The sequence below is a fragment of the Petromyzon marinus genome, chromosome 69, assembly GCF_048934315.1.
Source record: "Petromyzon marinus isolate PM22_M1 ecotype Great Lakes invasive population chromosome 69, UKy_Petmar_22M1.pri1.0, whole genome shotgun sequence".
NCBI classification, from domain to species: Eukaryota; Metazoa; Chordata; class Hyperoartia; order Petromyzontiformes; family Petromyzontidae; genus Petromyzon; species Petromyzon marinus.
The window spans coordinates 3,572,547-3,591,517 of record NC_133735.1 but is presented as its reverse complement, the minus strand read 5'-3'; the positions used below and the strand labels follow the sequence as shown (position 1 = coordinate 3,591,517).

The 18,971-nt window shown below is 53.7% G+C and overlaps 2 protein-coding genes across 3 annotated transcripts in view; one reads left to right on the top strand and one right to left on the bottom strand.

The window, feature by feature from the left end:
• The first annotated feature begins 342 nt into the window (after positions 1–342).
• Positions 343–10,099, top strand: RPL14 (ribosomal protein L14). The gene is made up of 6 exons (XM_032978924.2): positions 343–435; positions 3,381–3,482; positions 4,756–4,850; positions 7,299–7,398; positions 9,697–9,750; positions 9,964–10,099. The coding sequence occupies exons 1-6, from the start codon at positions 433–435 to the stop codon at positions 10,024–10,026; spliced, it is 417 nt and encodes a 138-aa protein (XP_032834815.1). The 5' UTR covers positions 343–432; the 3' UTR covers positions 10,027–10,099.
• Positions 10,100–10,674: 575 nt separating this feature from the next.
• Positions 10,675–18,971, bottom strand: part of LOC142906684 (uncharacterized) — a 65,493-nt gene continuing 57,196 nt past the window's right edge. The window contains exons 3-4 of one of the 2 annotated variants that reach the window (XR_012930451.1): positions 10,870–12,615; positions 10,675–10,792 (exon numbers count right to left, since the gene is read on the bottom strand). Coding sequence is in view for 1 of the 2 variants with exons in the window: in XM_076054996.1 (XP_075911111.1) it covers positions 11,510–12,615 (1,106 nt within the window). In the remaining variant the exon portion in view is untranslated. Of the gene's footprint in view, positions 12,616–18,971 lie in introns of both variants that reach the window. The other variant, XM_076054996.1, reaches the window with a different exon arrangement.

The following is an 18,971-nucleotide window of genomic DNA, read 5'->3' as shown; positions in this document are numbered from 1 at the left end:
CTACCTATGTTATGAGATCCAATATGTGTAACTGAGGCAACGAGGTGACGTCACTTCATCAATTGCCGCCTTAATTATTTTTTAACTATAACACGACAACGTCAAACAATTAAGAAAGTGATCTACTATTAACAGTAATAGCATAATAATGTTGATAAACGATGTAAAACATTTTTTTTAAAAATATGTAAAGAAGATAACATGTTGACGTCACTTTTTTCCCTCCGCCATATATATTTTACAAGACAACGTCAAATAATTAATAAAATAGTATATTATTAACAGGAACAGCGTGCCAACGCTAAAACTACAGTTGTATGTAATAATGATAATAATTATTATTTAACTTTTAACAATCGCTCGGTGACGTCACGCCGGAAACGGCCGCAGTTCTACCGGAAGCGGCCTCCGTCTCTTTCTCTTGCCGCCATCATGGTAAGGCGGTGGCGGCGCTGGTGGCGTGAGGGGAAAAATTTCGTTTCTTTAAAACATTTTAAAGAATCCTAATAAGCGAATTATTCCCTCGGACGAGACGACTTAATTGTGCTTGTCCGTGCGACCCCTCTCAAGAGTAAAATCGATCAAAGTTGACGAGTTTATCTCCGGAGGCGTTCGCGGTCAATTCTGAGGCCTAGGCCCCGAGAGTAGCGCTAGTCGAGACTCGCTCCCCCCCCACGTGTCGCGATTTTTAACAGTTGTGGCTTTTAAAGATGCAACATTTAGACGCTTAAACAGTTGTGTTGACATGTTAAAAAACACACTAAACTGAAACCTTTTGCAAGGAATTGCGTCTGCGTTAACATACAATTATTTTTATTTATTTAAAGCTTTCGTGACTGCAGCGATTCATATTCTTGGTTGTTTCGGTAAAGTCACGTTGAAGGGACTTTACCGAAAGGACCAAGAATATACAATGATATGATTCCTTACAAGTCGATGTGCTTAATGCAGTGACACGAATCGTCGCAAAAGGTGTCTGTCTGGTGTTGTTAACGTCTTAACACGACCGTTGTCTTGCCACAAATGGTAAAACATTATATTTTGATCCTGGCAAGGCACGATTCAGACGTTTTAGCTCGCAGTGGTAGAAAGTGGCCCTTGGGCTAGGCAATGTCTCGCGTGGTGGGGTTTAAGATGTGTGTAGTAGGGGGTGAGATCGCCTGCTCGTGTCACTCGTTAAGTCAGCCCCACTGACGAGACGGCCACTGTGTGGAAGGGTTTGTAGGTGCGGGTTTGTAGCTTATAGTTGTGTAAGGTTTGTAGTTTATAGTTGTGCAAGGTTTGTAGTTTATAGTTGTGTAAGGTTTGTAGTAGTAAGGTTTGTAGTTGTAAGGTTTGTATGTGTAAGGTTTGTATGTGTAAGGTTTGTAGTTTATAGTTGTGTAAGGTTTGGAGTTTATAGTTGTGTAAGGTTTGTTGTGTAAGGTTTGTATTTGTAAGGTTTGTAGTTGTAGTAGTAAAGTTTGGACGTGTAAGGTTTCGTAGTTTGGAGTTGTAAGGAGAGTTGTAGTTGTCTGTTAGTTGTGGGTTCACTCTCCAACCCACGCAGCCGGTTAGTGCTGAGATGCTCACTAATTTGGCCACGTGGTGGCCGGGTTTAACGGCACATCCTGAGGCGATCTCACCCCTTGTCTGTGTGTGACTGTGTGACTACATGTGTGTGACTACCTGTCTGCGATTTCGTATCTCTGTGTGTGTGCGATTGTGTGTGAGACTCAGCTTGTGTGAGACTCAGCGTGTCTGTGTGACTCCAGATCTCCGTGTCTCTAGATGCGACTCTCTCCGTGTCTGACTGTCTCTGTGTGTGACTGTCTCTCCGTGTCTCTGTATCTCCTGGTGTGGCTCTGTCTCTCCGTGTCTCTATCGCCATGCGTGGCTCTGTGTCTCCATGTGTGACTCTCTCCGTGCGTGACTGTCTCTGTGCCTGTGTGACTCTCTCCGTGTCTCTATCTCCGGGTGTGGCTCTGTCTCTCCGTGTCTCCGTGAGACTGTCTCTGTGTCTCCATGCGTGTCTCCGTGTGTGGCTCTGTGTCTCCGTGCGTGACTCTGTCTCCGTGTCTCTGTGTCTCCGTGTCTGTGTGACTCTCTCCGTGTCTCTATCTCCTGGTGTGGCTATGTCTCTCCGTGTCTCTATCGCCATGCGTGGCTCTGTGTCTCCATGTGTGGCTCTGTGTCTCCATGTGTGACTCTCTCCGTGTCTCCGTGCGTGACTCTGTCTCTGTGCCTGTGTGACTCTCTCCGTGTCTCTGTATCTCCGGGTGTGGCTCTGTCTCTCCGTGTCTCGGTGAGACTGTCTCTGTGTCTCCATGCGTGTCTCCGTGTGTGGCTCTGTGTCTCCGTGTCTCCGTGAGACTGTCTCTGTGTCTCCATGCGTGTCTCCGTGTGTGGCTCTGTGTCTCCGTGCGTGACTCTGTCTCCGTGCGTGACTCTGTCTCCGTGTCTGTGTGACTCCGTGTCTGTGTGACTTTGTCCGTGTCTCCGTGCGTGTATCTCCCGTGTCTCTGTTTGACTGTCTGTGTCTCTGACTGTGCGTGTCTCTGTTTGACTGTCTGTGTCTCCGTGCGTGACTCTGTGTCTCCGTGTCTGTGTGACTCTGTCTGTGTCTCCGTGCGTGTATCTCCCGTGTCTCTGTTTGACTGTCCGTGTCTCCATGCGTGTCTCCGTGTGTGGCTCTGTGTCTCCGTGCGTGACTCTGTCTCCGTGTCTGTGTGACTCCGTGTCTGTGTGACTCCGTGTCTGTGTGACTCTGTCCGTGTCTCCGTGCGTGTATCTCCCGTGTCTCTGTTTGACTGTCTGTGTCTCCGTGCGTGACTCTGTCTCCGTGTCTGTGTGACTCTGTCCGTGTCTCCGTGTCTGTGTGACTCCGTGTCTGTGTGACTCTGTCCGTGTCTCCGTGCGTGTATCTCCCGTGTCTCTGACTGTCTGTGTCTCTGTGACTCTGTGTCTCCGTGCGTGTATCTCCCGTGTCTCTGTTTGACTGTCTGTGTCTCCGTGCGTGACTCTGTCTCCGTGTCTGTGTGACTCTGTCCGTGTCTCCGTGCGTGTACCTCCCGTGTCTCTGTTTGACTGTCCGTGTCTCTGTTTGACTGTCCGTGTCTCTGTTTGACTGTCTGTGTCTCTGTTTGACTGTCTGTGTCTCTGTTTGACTGTCTGTGTCTCTGTTTGACTGTCTGTGTCTCTGTTTGACTGTCTGTTTCTCTGTTTGACTGTCCGTGTCTCTGTTTGACTGTCTGTGTCTCTGACTGTCTGTGTCTCTGTTTGACTGTCTGTGTCTCTGTTTGACTGTCCGTGTCTCTGTTTGACTGTCTGTGTCTCTGACTGTCTGTGTCTCTGTTTGACTGTCTCTGTTTGACTGTCTGTGTCTCCGTGCGTGTCCGCAGGTGTTCAAGCGCTTCGTTGAGGTTGGCCGTGTGGCCTACATCGCCTTCGGCCCCCACGAGGGGAAGCTCATCACCATCGTCGATGTCATCGACCAGAACAGGGTGCGTGGGGGGGTGGTGTCGTGGTTAGCGCTGCACCGTGCGTGTGTAGTGTGGTGTGTGTGTGTAGTGTGGTGTGTGTAGTGTGTGTAGTGTGGTGTGTGTGTAGTGTATGTGTAGTGTGGTGTGTGTAGTGTATGTGTAGTGTGGTGTGTGTAGTGTGTGTGTAGTGTGTGTGTGTAGTGTGGTGTGTGTAGTGTGTGTGTAACAGTGAGTTGTGTGTGGGGAGCGGTGGTGTCGTGGTTAGCGCTGCACCGTGCGTGTGTGTAGTGTGGTGCGTGTGTATAGTGTGTGTGGTGTGTGTAGTGTGGTGTGTGTGTATAGTGTGTGTGTGTGGTGTGTGTAGTGTGTGTGTATAGTGTGGTGTGTGTGTGGTGTGTGTAGGGTGGTTTGTGGTGTGTGTGTATAGTGTGTGTGGTGTGTATAGTGTGGTGTGTGTGTGTGGTGTGTGTATAGTGTGTGTGTAACAGTGAGTTGTGCGTGGGGAGCGGTGGTGTAGTGGTTAGCGCTGCACCGTGTGTGTAGTGTGTGCGTGTAGTGTGTGTAGTGTGTGTAGTGCGTGTGTGGTGTGTGTTGTGTGTAGTGTGTGTGCGTGTAGTGTGCATGTGCAGTGTGTGTGTGTGTAACAGTGAGTTGTGTATGTTGGGAGTGGTGGTGTAGTGGTTAGTGCTGCACCGTGCGTGTGTAGTGTGTGTGTAGTGTGTGTAGTGTGTGTGTAACGGTGAGTTGTGTGTGGGGAGCATTAGTGTAGTGGTTAGCTCTGCACCGTGTGTGTGTGTGTGTAGTGTGTGTGTGTAGCAGTGGGTAGTGTAGTGGTTAGCTCTGCACCGTGTGTGTGTAGTGTGTGTGTGTAGTGTGTGTGTGTAGTGTGTGTAGTGTGTGTGTGTAGTTAGTGTGTGTAGTGTAGTGTGTGTGTAGTGTGTGTGGCAGTGGGGGTTATTGTTGTGAGGGGAGCAGTAGTGGAGCAGTGATTAGCGCTACGCTGCGCCACGATCCCGGCGACACGATTTCGATTCTCGCTCACGGCCGACACCGGTGACGATTATCTGAACCGGTCCTGGGGGCCTCTCCTAGGTCGACTCGGCCTCAAATAAGCACCCGGTGCGGCGGTGTAGTCGTGAACATCGCCACAGGGGAGACAAAGGCGGCCGGGCGTGTGTGCGTGGCGCCGACCACGCTGATGCCACTGGCGGCGGCCTTCACAGGCTGCTGCTTGACAGTACTTGCCCCTCCAGTGTGTCTGAGGCTACCTGGGGGACCCTTTGTCTTTGTGCAGGCCCTGGTGGACGGACCGTGCACGGGAGTGAGGCGCCAGGCGATGTCCTTCAAGTGCATGCAGCTGACAAACATCATCATCAAGTTCCCATACGGGTACTCACTCACTCACTCAGTCACTCACTCAGTCACTCACTGAGTCACTCACTGAGTCACTCACTGAGTCACTCACTGAGTCACTCACTCAGTTACTCACTCAGTCACTCAGTCACTCACTCAGTCACTCACTCAGTCACTCACTCAGTCACTCACTCAGTCACTCACTCAGTCACTCAGTCATTCACTGAGTCACTCAGTCACTCACTCACTCAGTCACTCACTGTGCATGCAGCTGACAAACATCATCAAGTTCCCATACAGGTACTCACTCACTCACTCAGTCACTCACTCAGTCACTCACTCAGTCACTCACTCAGTCACTCACTCAGTCACTCACTCAGTCACTCACTCAGTCACTCACTCAGTCACTCACTGTGCATGCAGCTGACAAACATCATCAAGTTCCCATACGGGTACTCAATCAGTCACTCAGTCACTCACTCAGTCAGTTACTCAGTTACTCACTCAGTCACTCACTCGGTCACTCACTCAGTCACTCACTCAGTCGCTCACTCAGTCACTCACTCGGTCACTCACTCGGTCACTCACTCAGTCACTCACTCAGTCGCTCACTCAGTCACTCACTGAGTCACTCACTCGGTCACTCACTCAGTCACTCAGTCGGTCACTCACTGGGTCACTCACTCAGTCACTCACTGTGCATGCAGCTGACAAACATCATCATCAAGTTCCCATACGGGTACTCAGTCACTCACTCAGTCACTCATTCGTCACTCATTCACTCACTCAGTCAGTCACTCACTCAGTCATCACTCAGTCATCACTCAGTCACTCACTCAGTCACTCACTCACTCAGTCAGTTACTCGCTCAGTCACTCAGTCGCTCACTCAGTCAGTCGCTCACTCACTCAGTCACTCACTCACTCAGTCACTCACTCAGTCAGTCACTCAGTCACTCAGTCAGTTACTGAGTCACTCAGTCACTCACTCGTCGCTCACTCACTGAGTCACTCACTCCGTCGCTCACTCACTGAGTCACTCAGTCACTCACTCCGTCGCTCACTCACTCAGTCACTCACTCCGTCGCTCACTCACTGAGTCACTCAGTCACTCACTGAGTCACTCAGTCACTCACTCACTCAGTCATCACTCAGTCATCACTCAGTCACTCACTCAGTCAGTCACTCACTCAGTCACTCAGTCGCTCACTCAGTCAGTCGCTCACTCACTCACTCAGTCACTCACTCAGTCAGTCACTCAGTCAGTTACTGAGTCACTCAGTCACTCACTCAGTCACTCACTCCGTCGCTCACTCACTGAGTCACTCAGTCATTCACTCAGTCACTCAGTCGCTCACTCAGTCACTTACTCAGTCACTTACTCAGTCACTCACTCAGTCGCTCACTCGGTCACTCACTCAGTCACTCACCCAGTCACTTACTCACTCAGTCACTCAGTCACTCACCCAGTCACTCACCCAGTCACTCACCCAGTCACTTACTCACTCAGTCACTCAGTCACTCACCCAGTCACTCACCCAGTCACTCACCCAGTCACTCACCCAGTCACTTACTCACTCAGTCACCCAGTCACTCACCCAGTCACTCACCCAGTCACTCTTGCACATGAGACTGCTGCTCTCTTGAGCACCCACCCTGGCGATGGCTGTGGTGATGATGATGGTGATGATGGTTGTGGTGGCGGCTGTGATGATGGTGGTTGTGATGGTTGTGGTGGCGGCTGTGGTGGTTGTTGTGGCGATGGTGAATGGTGGTGGTGGTTGTTGGAGTGATGATGATGGTGGTTGTTGCTATAGTGATGGTGGTGGTTGTTGTTACAGTGATGGTGGTTGCTGTAGTGATGGTGGTTGCTGTAGTGATGGTGGTTGCTGTAGTGATGGTGGTTGCTGTAGTGATGGTGGTTGCTGTAGTGATGGTGGTTGTTTTAGTGATGGTGGTGGTTGTTGTGGTGGTTGCTGTAGTGATGGTGGTGGTTGCTGTAGTGATGGTGGTTGCTGTAGTGGTGGTTGTTATAGTGATGGTGGTTGCTTTAGTGATGGTGGTGGTTGTTGTGGTGGTTGCTGTAGTGATGGTGGTGGTTGTTTTTGTGGTGGTTGCTTTAGTGATGGTGGTGGTGGTTGCTGTAGTGATGGTGGTTGCTGTAGTGATGGTGGTTGTTATAGTGATGGTGGTGGTTGCTGTAGTGATGGTTGTTGTTGTGGTGGTCGCTGTAGTGATGGTGGTGGTGGTTGCTGTAGTGATGATGGTGGTTGGTGTGGTGGTTGTTGTAATAGTGATGGTGGTGGTTGCTGTAGTGATGGTGGTTGCTGTAGTGATGGTGCTTGTTATAGTGATGGTGGTGGTTGCTGTAGTGATGGTGGTGGTTGCTGTAGTGATGGTTGTTGTTGTGGTGGTTGCTGTAGTGACGGTGGTTGTTGTGGTGGTTGCTGTAGTGATGGTGGTTGTTGTGGTGGTGGTGGTGCAGTGCACGACAGAAGACGGTCCGTGCGGCGTGGGAGAAGGGGGAGGTTGACAAGAAGTGGGGGGAGTCGAACTGGGCCAAGAAGATCGAGGCTCGGACCAAGGTGGGTCCCCTCCCTCCCTCTCCTCCTCCTCCCCCCTCCCCTCCCTCCCCTCCCTCCCTCCCCTCCTCCTCCCTCTCCCCTCTCGGGGATCCCTGCCGTGGCTGTGAGCGGCCATGGAGCCCGTGTCTCCACCCCCCGCATACGCGCACGCACACTCACTCTTGACACACACACTCTTAACACACACACACTGAACACCCTCTTAACTAACACACACACAACATACACACACTCTTAACTCACACACTCTTTAACACACTCACTCTTGACACACACACACTGAACACACTCTTAACTAACACACACACAACATACACACACTCTTAACTCACACACTCTTTAACACACTCACTCTTGACACACACACACTGAACACTCTTAACTCACACACTCTTAACCCACACACTCTTTAACACACACACACTCTTAACACACGCACACTCACTCTTGACACACACACACACACTGAACACACTCTTAACTCACACACTCTTTAACACACTCACTCTTGACACACACACACTGAACACACTCTTAACTCATACACTCTTAACTCACACACTCTTTAACACACTCGCTCTTGACACACACACACTGAACACACTCTTAACTCACACACTCTTAACTCACACACTCTTTAACACACTCACTCTTGACACACACACACTGAACACACTCTTAACTCACACACTCTTAACTCACACACTCTTTAACACACGCACACACTCTTAACATACACTCTGAACACACACTCTTAAAACACACACACTGAACACACTTAACTAACACACACACAACATACACTCTATTAACACACACGCACACTCACTCTTGACACACACACTGAACACACTTACTCTTAACTCACTCACACACTCTTAACACACACTCTGAACACACTTACTCTTAACACACAAACTTAACTCACACACTCTTAACACACACATTCTTAACTCACACACTCTTAACTCACACACTCTTAACTCACACACTCTTAACTCACACACTCTTAACACACACTCTTAACACACACACTCTTAACACACACACTCTTAACATTCACTCTTGACACACACACACTGAACACACTTACTCTTAACTCACACACTCTTAACACATGCACACACTACTCTTAACTCACACGCACACTCACTCTTGACACACACACTGAACACACACTCTTAACACACACTGAACACACTTACTCTTAACTCACACACTCTTAACACACACACACACACACTCTGAACACACTCTGAACACACTCTTAACACACACACTTAACACACACACTTAACACACACACTTAACACATTTACTCTTAACTCACACACACTGAACACATTTACTCTTAACTCACACACACTGAACACACACACTTAACATACACGCACACTCTTAACACACACACTGAATACACACACTTAACTCACACTTAACACACACACTCTTAATACGCACACTCTTAACACACACACTCTTAACACTCTTAACACACGCACTCTTAACACACGCACACTCTTAACACGCACACACTTAACACGCACACTCTTAACACACACACTTAGCACACGCACTCTTAACACGCACACACTTAACACACACACTCTTAACACGCACTCTTAACACGCACACACTTAACACGCATTCTTAACTCACACACTGAATACACACACTTAACCCACTCTTAACAAACACACACTCTTAACAAACGCACACTGTTAACACACACACGCACTCTTAACACGCACACACTTAACACACACTCTTAACACACACACGCACTCTTAACACGCACACACTTAACACACACACTCTTAACACACACACACTCTTAACACACACGCACTCTTAACACGCACACACTTAACACACACACTCTTAACACACACGCACTCTTAACACGCACACACTTAACACACACTCTTAACATGCACACTTAACATGCACACACTTAGCACACACACTCGTAACACACACGCACTCTTAACAATCACACACTTAACTCACACGCACTCTTAACACGCACACACTTAACACGCACACAACTCGCGCTAATTCACACAATCTAATGGGCACCTGTGTGTGTATGTGTGTCTGTGTCTGTGTGTGTGCGTCTGGCTCCGTGTGTCTGTGTGTCTGTGTGTGTGTGTCTGGCTCCGTGTGTCTCTGTGTGTCTGTGGGTGTGTGTCTCTGTGTGTGTCTGGTTCCGTGTGTCTGTGTGTGTGTCTGTGTGTCTCTGTCTCTGCGTGTCTCTGCGTGTCTCTGCGTGTGTCTCCGTTCCGTGTGTCCCCCCAGCGTGCGAAGATGAGCGACTTTGACCGCTTCAAGCTGATGAAGGCCAAGAGGATGGTGAGCAGCGTCGTCGCACGCACGGATACACACACACACGCATGGATACACACACGCACGGATACACACACACACACATGGATACACACACACGCATGGATACACACACACACACTCACACCCACCCACACACACACACCCACCCACACACTCACCCACCCACACACCCACACTCACTCACCCACCCCTCCTCTCTCCCCTCTCCCCGTGCAGCGTAACCGCATCATCAAGGCCGAGCTGAAGCGACTGCAGAGGGCTGAGAACAAGAAGTCTTGAGGTGGCCCCACGACTTCCTCGTCAAGCCCCAGCCCAAGACGTTCACTTCAATAAAAGTCACCGAGACACTCAACTGGTGGAGTCGCCGTGCGTGGCAGTGATTGTACGTCGTGGGTGGGTGAGTGGGTGGGTGGATGTGTGGGTGAGTGGGTGGATGAGTGAGTGGGTGGATGTGTGGGTGAGTGGGTGGGTGGATGGATGTGTGGATGTGTGGGTGAGTGGGTGGATGTGTGGGTGAGTGGATGTGAGTGGGTTGTAGCCAATAAGGGGTTTGTCATGTAAACAGAACGTGGCCAATACATTACTAGTACAGCACTAGTGTATGGTGTAGTGTGTGTAGTTTACGGTGTAGTGTAGGGTGTGGTGTAGTGTACGGTGTAGTGTGTGTAGTTTACGGTGTAGTGTGTAGTTTACGGTGTAGTGTGTGGTGTAGTGTGTATGGTGTATGGTGTAGTGTGTATGGTGTAGTGTGTGGTGTAGTGTATGGTGTAGTGTGTGGTATGGTGTAGTGTGTGGTGGTGTGTAGTGTGTGTATGGTGTAGTGTGTATGGTGTAGTGTGTATGGTGTAGTGTGTATGGTGTAGTGTATGGTCACCCTGCATGTCACGTCACCCGTGACGTCACCGGTCGTGCACACACAGCCGTGGGTGTGGTAAAACTCGAAACTTTATTCTCCCTGTAAACTCAATCAAGTCGCGGAGATCCTCGCTTAGTGCAGCAGCAGCAGCACTTGCGTGTGTGCAGTAGACACACAGACAAAGGTCACCTGTGTAGCCTCAACACACTTGGGGCAAGTGCTGTTAGAGAGTAGCAGCAGTGCCCGTAGACACAGACAAAGGTCACCCGTGTAGCCTCGACACACTTGGGGCAAGTGCTGTTAGTAGCATGTAGCAGCACACGAGGGGGTGGGTGGCCAGCACCACGCCCGGCCGCCTTTGTCTCCCCAGTAGCGATTTTTACTGCACACCGCTACACCAGCTACTCATTTGAGGCCCAGTCGACCTAGGGGAGGCCCGGGACAGGTTCAGATGATCGTCACGTGGTGCTGGTGGCCCTGAGCGGGAATCGAACTGGGGATGGAGCCGCGTCGGTGAGGGGGAGTGGAGGATTGTGAATCTCGCTGGCGGCAGGCTGACGCACAGGGGCAGCTGCCGCTGGGGGTGCTCCTGGGTTACAAACCCCGCAGCACCAGCAGCAATCTCAGCCCCCCACAGGGGCAGCTGCCGCTGAGGGTGCTCCTGGGTTACAAACCCCACAGCAGCAGCAGCAATCTCAGCCCCCCACAGGGGCAGCTGCCGCTGGGGGTGCTCCTGGGTTACAAACCCCGCAGCACCAGCAGCAATCTCAGTCCCCTTCAGGGGCAGCTGCCGCTGGGGGTGCCCGCAGTCCGCAGACCCCACAGGGGCAGCTGCCGCTGGGGGTGCCCGCAGGCCACAGACCCCACAGGGGCAGCTGCCGCTGGGGGTGCCCGCAGGCCGCCCGCTCACCGCCACGGCGCCAGCAGCTGGAGCAGCGCCGTGGCGGCCTCCTGGAGGAAGCTCACGAGGATCACGTTCACCTCCAACAGAGGCACCCTGCCACCACCATCACCAACGCCACCATCGCCACCACCATCACCACCGTCACCACCACAGCCGCCCGTCAACACGGAGGTGGCCAGCGTCCAGCAGAGCATCGGCAAGGCCCAAGTCCTGGCGAAGCTCCACACCACGGCCTTGGGTGTGGGCCACGCCGGGCGCAAGTCGTCGTGATCTTCATCACCACCTCCTCCTCGTCCACCACCACCTCGTCCACCACCGCCTCGTCCACCACCACCTCGTCCACCACCACCTCGTCCACCACCACCAGCAGTGCGACGATGCCAAGCGTCGTTCTTCCCCACCGGGCGGCGGTCCTTGAGTAGGCTCACAGCGCCGTCTGGCGGAGGAGGTGGAGGTTGGGAAGCAACCACCACCACCACCGTCGTCGTCCCCACCTCGTCCACCTCGTCCACCTCGCCCACGTCCACCTCGCCCGCCTCGTCCACCTCGTCCACCTCGTCCACCTCGCCCGCCTCGCCGCCCCTAGCGGCCCAGCGCAGCGCCAGCGCCAGGTAGCAGCAGCTGCAGGCGACGGCGGCGGCCACGGCGGCGGCGTGCGGCCTGCGGAGGGGCGGGAGCTGGCGCAGGCGGCGCACGGCCACGGGGGGCCGGGCGGCCTCGTCCACGACGGCCAGCAGCCAGCAGGCGGCGCAGACGGCCACGGTCAGCCGCCGGGGAGGGCCGCGGGTGGCGGGCGGTGGCGGCGGTGAGGGTGGCGGTGAGGGTGAGGGCGGTGAGGGTGAGGGCGGTGGTGAGGGTGAGGGTAGTGAGGGTGAGGGCGGTGAGGGTGAGGGCGGTGGTGAGGGTGAGCGGCAGGCCAAGATGAGGAGTTGCTCGGCCACCACGAACGTGGGGAAGAGGAAGAGAAGCGAGCCGCAGGCGCCGCTCAGCGCCGCCACGCAGGCCGGCGGGCCCCAGCAGGCCGGCGGGCCCCAGCAGGCCGGCGGGGCCCGGCAGGCCGCACGCTGGGAGGGCGGCCACAGGCCCAGGGCGTGTGACGTCACCAGGGCTGGGGTGGGGGGTGGAGGGGGACAAAGTCGCGCTGGGTTTGGGGGACAGGAGGGGCTTGACGATGGTGATGGTGGTGGTGATGGTGGTGGTGGTGATGGTGGTGGTGGTGATGAGGGTGGTGGTGGTGATGGTGATGAGGGTGGTGGTGGTGCCGGACGGGCAACTCTGTCGTGGACAGCGCTGTGGGGGGAGATCCAATTTTGATTGGCTCCTCCCCTCATGGCATATGTGTCCACCACAGGGGCTAAACGGGGGCTCTGGACGGGTGCGAGGGGCTGGTAACCCCTTCACCTTCAATTAATTACCACGAAACCACGAATTAAACTGAAATATGTAACAACTAAGCTTGTGCCGGAGGCCCCGGGGGGCCAGGCGTCTATGACGTCTCCTGGCCAAACCCCAATTGGCGGAGCCAGGAGATTGAATACCTACCCTCGGGGCTACTCCAGAAACAACGAAAAGCCACTACGGGTGGCCACGTGGAATGTTCGAACGCTCACTGCAGAGGAGAGGCTGCCACTCCTCTGTCGGGAGCTGGACCGGTACCGCCTGGATCTATGCGGCATTCAGGAGGTCCGGTGGACCGGCTCTGGCTCCTGCCACCATGAGGGGTGGACAGTCCTCTACTCGGGGCAGCAGACTGCCAAACAACAGGGTGTGGGTCTTCTTTTGAACAAAAGAATGAAGGGGGCGTGGGAGCGTGGCGGTGAGGTGTGGGAAGCTGTAAGCCCCAGGCTACTTTGGGCTCGCCTTCCCATCAACCGGAGGCGAGGAATGGTGGTCGTGGTTACTTATGCCCCCACCGAAGATGAACATCCGTGGAGGGATGCAGGCAAAGCCGATGAGTCAGATGCCTTCTATGACCTCCTGTCACAGGTGCTGGCTAAAGTGGCCCCTCGGGATAGAGTCATCATGTTGGGTGACTTCAATGCCCGAGTTGGTCATGATACTGGCACCTGGTCTGGAGTGATTGGAGGGCATGGGCCAGATCAGCTCAATAACAACGGTAGGAGGCTGCTAGATTTTTGTGCAGCCCATGGGCTTGTAATTACCAACACGCTGTTCCGGCATCGGCGCATCCACACAACATCATGGATGCATGCCGGGTCCAAGCAAGAACATCTGCTGGACTACATAGTGACGGACCAGCGAATGCGAGCCCATGTCCTTGACACCAGGACCTACCGTGGAGCTGATCTGCCCTCTGACCATCGACTAGTCATCTGTAAGATGTGCCTGCCATTCTTCCACTCCGGTGGTGGGTGTACACCCAGGACCCCATTCCAACCTAAAGTGGCCTGGTCTCAGTTATCTGATGAAAGTTGCAAGCGAGAATTTCATCATCGCTTGCGGCTGGGATTGGCATCGTCCCCGACTCCTCCTGATGTCGAGGGTAAATGGGCGAGGTTTAGGACTGTGACTCATGCAGCTGCCATGGCTACTTTGGGTACGCGGTACAGACCTCCCCAGACACCCTGGATGACAGAGGAGTTGTTCAGGATGGTTGAGAAAAAGCGACAGGCCCACTGTCATCGGCTACAGAATCCCACGTCAGAGAATGAGGAGGCTTACCGCAGCCTTCGCTCGGAGGTTCGGAGAGCCGTGAGGCGCTGCAAGGATGGGTGGTGGTCGCGGGTTGCTGAGGAGATGGAGTCTGCCTCAGTGGCCCGTGATCACAAATCTCTATTTAACTCCATCAAAAAAGTAACCTGCAGCACCACACCTATTACCATCATTAGGGGAAAAAACGGTGATCCAATTTCCGACCCCCAGGAACAGGTTCGCAGATTTGCTGAGCATTTCTGTGAGGTCCTGGGGGAGGGAAAATCCCTCAGCCAGGAAAACATCGTGGCACAAAGTGAGGATGACCCTGCTGAGGCTGCGGTGCCTCAAATATTGGATGAAGTCAACCCCTGTGAGTGGCTGGCTGAGGTGCCATCTGCTGAGGAAGTATTGAAGGCGATCCGGAGTCTGAGACCAGGAAAGGCAGCGGGCAGAGATGATCTCCCAAGCGAAATGCTGAGGGAGGGTGGCGTTTGTGCACAGACTGCCCTATATGACATCATAACAACAGTCTGGACCACTGGACGGGTTCCGCAGGATTGGAAGGATGCCCTGGTGGTCCCCCTTTTTAAGAAGGGGGACCGCACAGACTGTAATAACTACAGGGGCATCTCACTCCTCAGTGTGCCGGGAAAGGTCCTGGCAAGGATTATTCAGCATCGCCTTGCCAGGCACGCTGAGGAGAGGCTTGCGGAGCCCCAATGCGGTTTCAGGAAAGGGCGGTCCTGCACAGATGCTATAGTTTTCTGTCCGTCTGCTACAGCAGAGGTGTAGGGAATTCCAACAAGACCTACATCTCTGCTTTATTGACCAGGTCAAGGCCTATGATACCATCAGTAGGCCTGGGCTCTGGGTCGTTCTTCGTGCTTTTGGAGTACCTGACCCTCTGCTCACGATCATTAAGGACCTTCATGATGGTGAGCAGGCCCGGGTAAAACTACGTGGCCGGGAGTCAGAGCCATTCCCTGTACACCTTGGGGTGCGACAGGGATGTCCTCTGGCTCCCACATTATTTCACATCTATTTTGACCACGTAGTTCGTGAAGCCTTCAATAGCTGTACCGGGGGAATCTCCATATGGTACAGATATAATGGGAGGCTAATCGATGCCCGGGTGCGGTCAAGGGATGGCTCCCTATTGCTCAACCACGTTATGTATGCTGATGATTTGGTAATAGCTGCTCATTCAGAGGAGGAGTTGGAGACGCTGCTGCTGAGACTGGAGCGTGCCACTAAGAGGTGGGGCCTTACCATCAGCCCCACCAAAACTAAGCACCTGCCTGGGTATTTTGTACCATCGGACACTCCACCCCCACAACTCCCAATCGGTGATGGGGCAGTTGTGGAGAGAGTGGAGAGTTTCCCATACCTGGGCAGTGTGCTTATGACTGGCTCCAGTTTAACAGCAGAGGTCTCACTCCGAATCAGTCGAGCGGCAATCTCTTTTCATCGGTTGCGTAACGCTGTGTGGAAGCTACCTGGTCTGTCGCTCCGCACTAAGCTTCAGGTCTTCTTGGCCACGGTCATTCCCTCCCTTCTCTACGCTTGCGAAACGTGGACCCCCCTAATGGAACATCTGCGCCGGTTAGAAACATTTAGGCTGGCCTGCCTACGATCCATCCTGGGTTTAACCAGACTGGATTGTGTGAGGAGCTCACAAATCCTTGAAAGATCTGGGCAGGGTCCCATCGGTGAGCTCCTCCGGCAGGCAAGGCTGCGATGGCTGGGTCATGTAGCCCGCATGCCCAGCCACCGCATGCCGAAACAGCTTTTGTTTGGCCGGATTGAGGGGGCTAAGCGGGCGCGGCACGGGCTAGAGAAGAGATGGAGTGATGTGGTACAGGAGGACGTGGAGCTGAGTGGACTTGCCGATGACTGGTACCAGCGGTGTCAAGATCGGCCTCTGTGGAGGAGGCTCGTGAAGGATGCTACTGGGCAGTTGGAGGCAGTCGCCCTCCAACAACAACGGAGGGCGGAGGAGCGACGCTCACAACAGCGAGCGGAGCGCCGGGTGGCTAAAGCACAGCAGGTTGGCACAGTAGGGGGCACAGGTGGTGCATCAGCCAGTCATCTCAGTCAGTCGACCCGTGGCACCTGGGTCTGCCCCGTGACCTGCCAGCGGGCGTTCGACACTTCACGTGGCCTCAGGGTGCACATAGCCTGGCACAAGCGTCGTGGTGACGTCACCGCCACTTAGTGGCGAATGGCGGTTGTTGGTGGTGGTGGTGATGATGGTGGTGATGGTGGTGGTGATGGTGGTGGTGATGATGAGGGTGGTGGTGGTGGTGATGGTGGTGATGGTGGTGGTGATGATGAGGGTAGTGGTGGTGGTGATGATGGTGGTGATGGTGGTGATGGTGGTGGTGATGAGAGTGGTGGTGGTGGTGATGAGGGTGGTGGTGATGATGGTGGTGGTGGTGCTGATGGTGGTGGTGGTGATGGTGGTGGTGATGAGGGTGGTGGTGGTGGTGATGATGATGGTGGTAGTGATGATGGTGGTGGTGGTGATGACGATGGTGGTGGTGATGCTGAACAACAACAACCTCCACTACCAGCACCACTACAGAGACAAAGCTCCCCCGTGTAGCCTCTGGCAGGCTGTAGGGGCAAGTGCTGTTAGTGGCGAGTAGCACCACCTATAGACACACAGACAAAGGTCCCCCGTGTAGCCTCTATCAGGCTGTAGGGGCAAGTGCTGTTAGTGGCGAGTAGCACCACCTATAGACACACAGACAAAGGTCCCCCGTGTAGCCTCGAGTAGCAGCAGCTACCTGTGCAGGCTACCGGCACTGTGGCACACACAGAGGGGGTGGGTGGCCAGCACCACGCCCGGCCGCCTTTGTCTCTCCCAGTGCTAACGATGTTTACTGCATTACCACCGCTCCACCAGCTACTCATTTGAGGCTGAGCCGACCTAGGGGAGGCCCAGGACCGATTCAGATAATTGTCACCGGTGGTGTTATCATTATCACCACCACCACCACCATCACAACCATCACCACAACCACCATAACCACCACCATAACCACCAACATCACAACCATCACCACAACCACCACCACCAACATCACAACCACCATAACCACCAACATCACAACCATCACCACAACCACCACCACCAACATCACAACCACCACAACCACCATAACCACCAACATCACAACCATCACCACAACCACCAACATCACAACCATCACCACAACCACTATAACCACCAACATCACAACCATCACCACAACCACCACCACCACCCAGATATCACTGTCACGATAAAGACGACGGCGATTTTGATGTTAACAAGGAGGTGAAGGAGGTGAAGGAGGCGGAGTTGAAGGAGGAGGTGAAGGAGGTGGAGTTGGAGGAGGAGGTAGAGTTGGAGAAGGAGGTGAAGGAGGTGGAGTTGGAGAAGGTGGAGTTGGAGGAGGAGTTGGAGAAGGAGGAGGTGAAGGAAGTGGAGTTGGAGGTGAAGGAGGTGGAGTTGGAGGAGGTTGAGAAGGAGGTGGAGTTTGAGGAGGTGGAGTTGGAGGAGGTGGAGTTCGAGAAGGAGGTGGAGTTGGAGAAGGAGGTGGAGTTGGAGAAGGAGGAGGTGGAGAAGGTTGAGGAGGAGGTGGAGTTGGAGGAGGAGGTGGAGTTGGAGTTTGGAGGAGGAGGTGGAGTTGGAGGAGGTGGAGTTGGAGGTGGAGTTGGAGGAGGTGGAGTTGGAGGTGGAGTTGGACGAGGAGGTGGAGTTGGAGGAGGTTGAGGAGGTGGAGTTGGAGGAGGAGGTGGGGTTGGAGGAGGTTGAGGAGGTGGAGTTGGAGGAGGAGGTGGAGTTGGAGGAGGAGGTGGAGTTGGAGGTGGAGTTGGAGGAGGTGAAGTTGGAGGAGGAGGAGTTGGAGGAGGAGGTGGAGTTGGAGGAGGAGTTGGAGGAGGAGGTGGAGTTGGAGGAGGAGTTGGAGGAGGAGGTGGAGTTGGAGGAGGAAGTGGAGGTGGAGTTGGAGGTGCAGCGTAACCGCATCATCAAGGCCGAGCTGAAGCGACTGCAGAGGGCTGAGAACAAGAAGTCTTGAGGTGGCCCCACGACTTCCTCGTCAAGCCCCAGCCCAAGACGTTCACTTCAATAAAAGTCACCGAGACACTCAACTGGTGGAGTCGCCGTGCGTGGCAGTGATTGTACGTCGTGGGTGGGTGAGTGGGTGGATGTGTGGGTGGGTGGGTGGATGTGTGGGTGAGTGGGTGGATGTGTGAGTGGGTGGATGTGTGGGTGAGTGAGTGGGTGGATGTGTGGGTGGATGAGTGAGTGGGTGGATGAGTGAGTGGGTGGATGTGTGAGTGGGTGGATGTGTGGGTGGGTGGATGTGTGGGTGAGTGAGTGGGTGGATGGGTGAGTGGGTGGATGAGTGAGTGGGTGGATGTGTGGGTGGATGAGTGAGTGGGTGGATGAGTGAGTGGGTGGATGTGTGAGTGGGTGGATGTGTGGGTGGGTGGATGTGTGGGTGAGTGAGTGGGTGGATGAGTGAGTGGGTGGATGAGTGAGTGGGTGGATGTGTGGGTGGGTGGATGTGTGGGTGGGTGGATGTGTGGGTGGGTGGATGTGAGTGGGTCATAGCCAATAAGCACTATTTAATGGTGTAGTGTGTATGGTGTAGTGTGTGGTGTAGTGTGTATGGTGTAGTGTAGTGCGTGGTGTAGTGTGTATGGTGTAGTGTGTGTGGTGTAGTGTATGGTGTAGTGTGTGGTGCAGCGTGTGTAGTGTGTATGGTGTAGTGTGTATGGTGTAGCGTGTAGTGTACTGTGTAGTGTACGGTGTAG

Coding starts and splice junctions, on each gene's coding strand:
- RPL14 (XM_032978924.2), top strand. Junction 3,483..4,755: donor ATGTCATCGACCAGAACAGG/GTGCGTGGGGGG, acceptor GTCTTTGTGCAG/GCCCTGGTGGACGGACCGTG. Junction 7,399..9,696: donor AGATCGAGGCTCGGACCAAG/GTGGGTCCCCTC, acceptor GTGTCCCCCCAG/CGTGCGAAGATGAGCGACTT.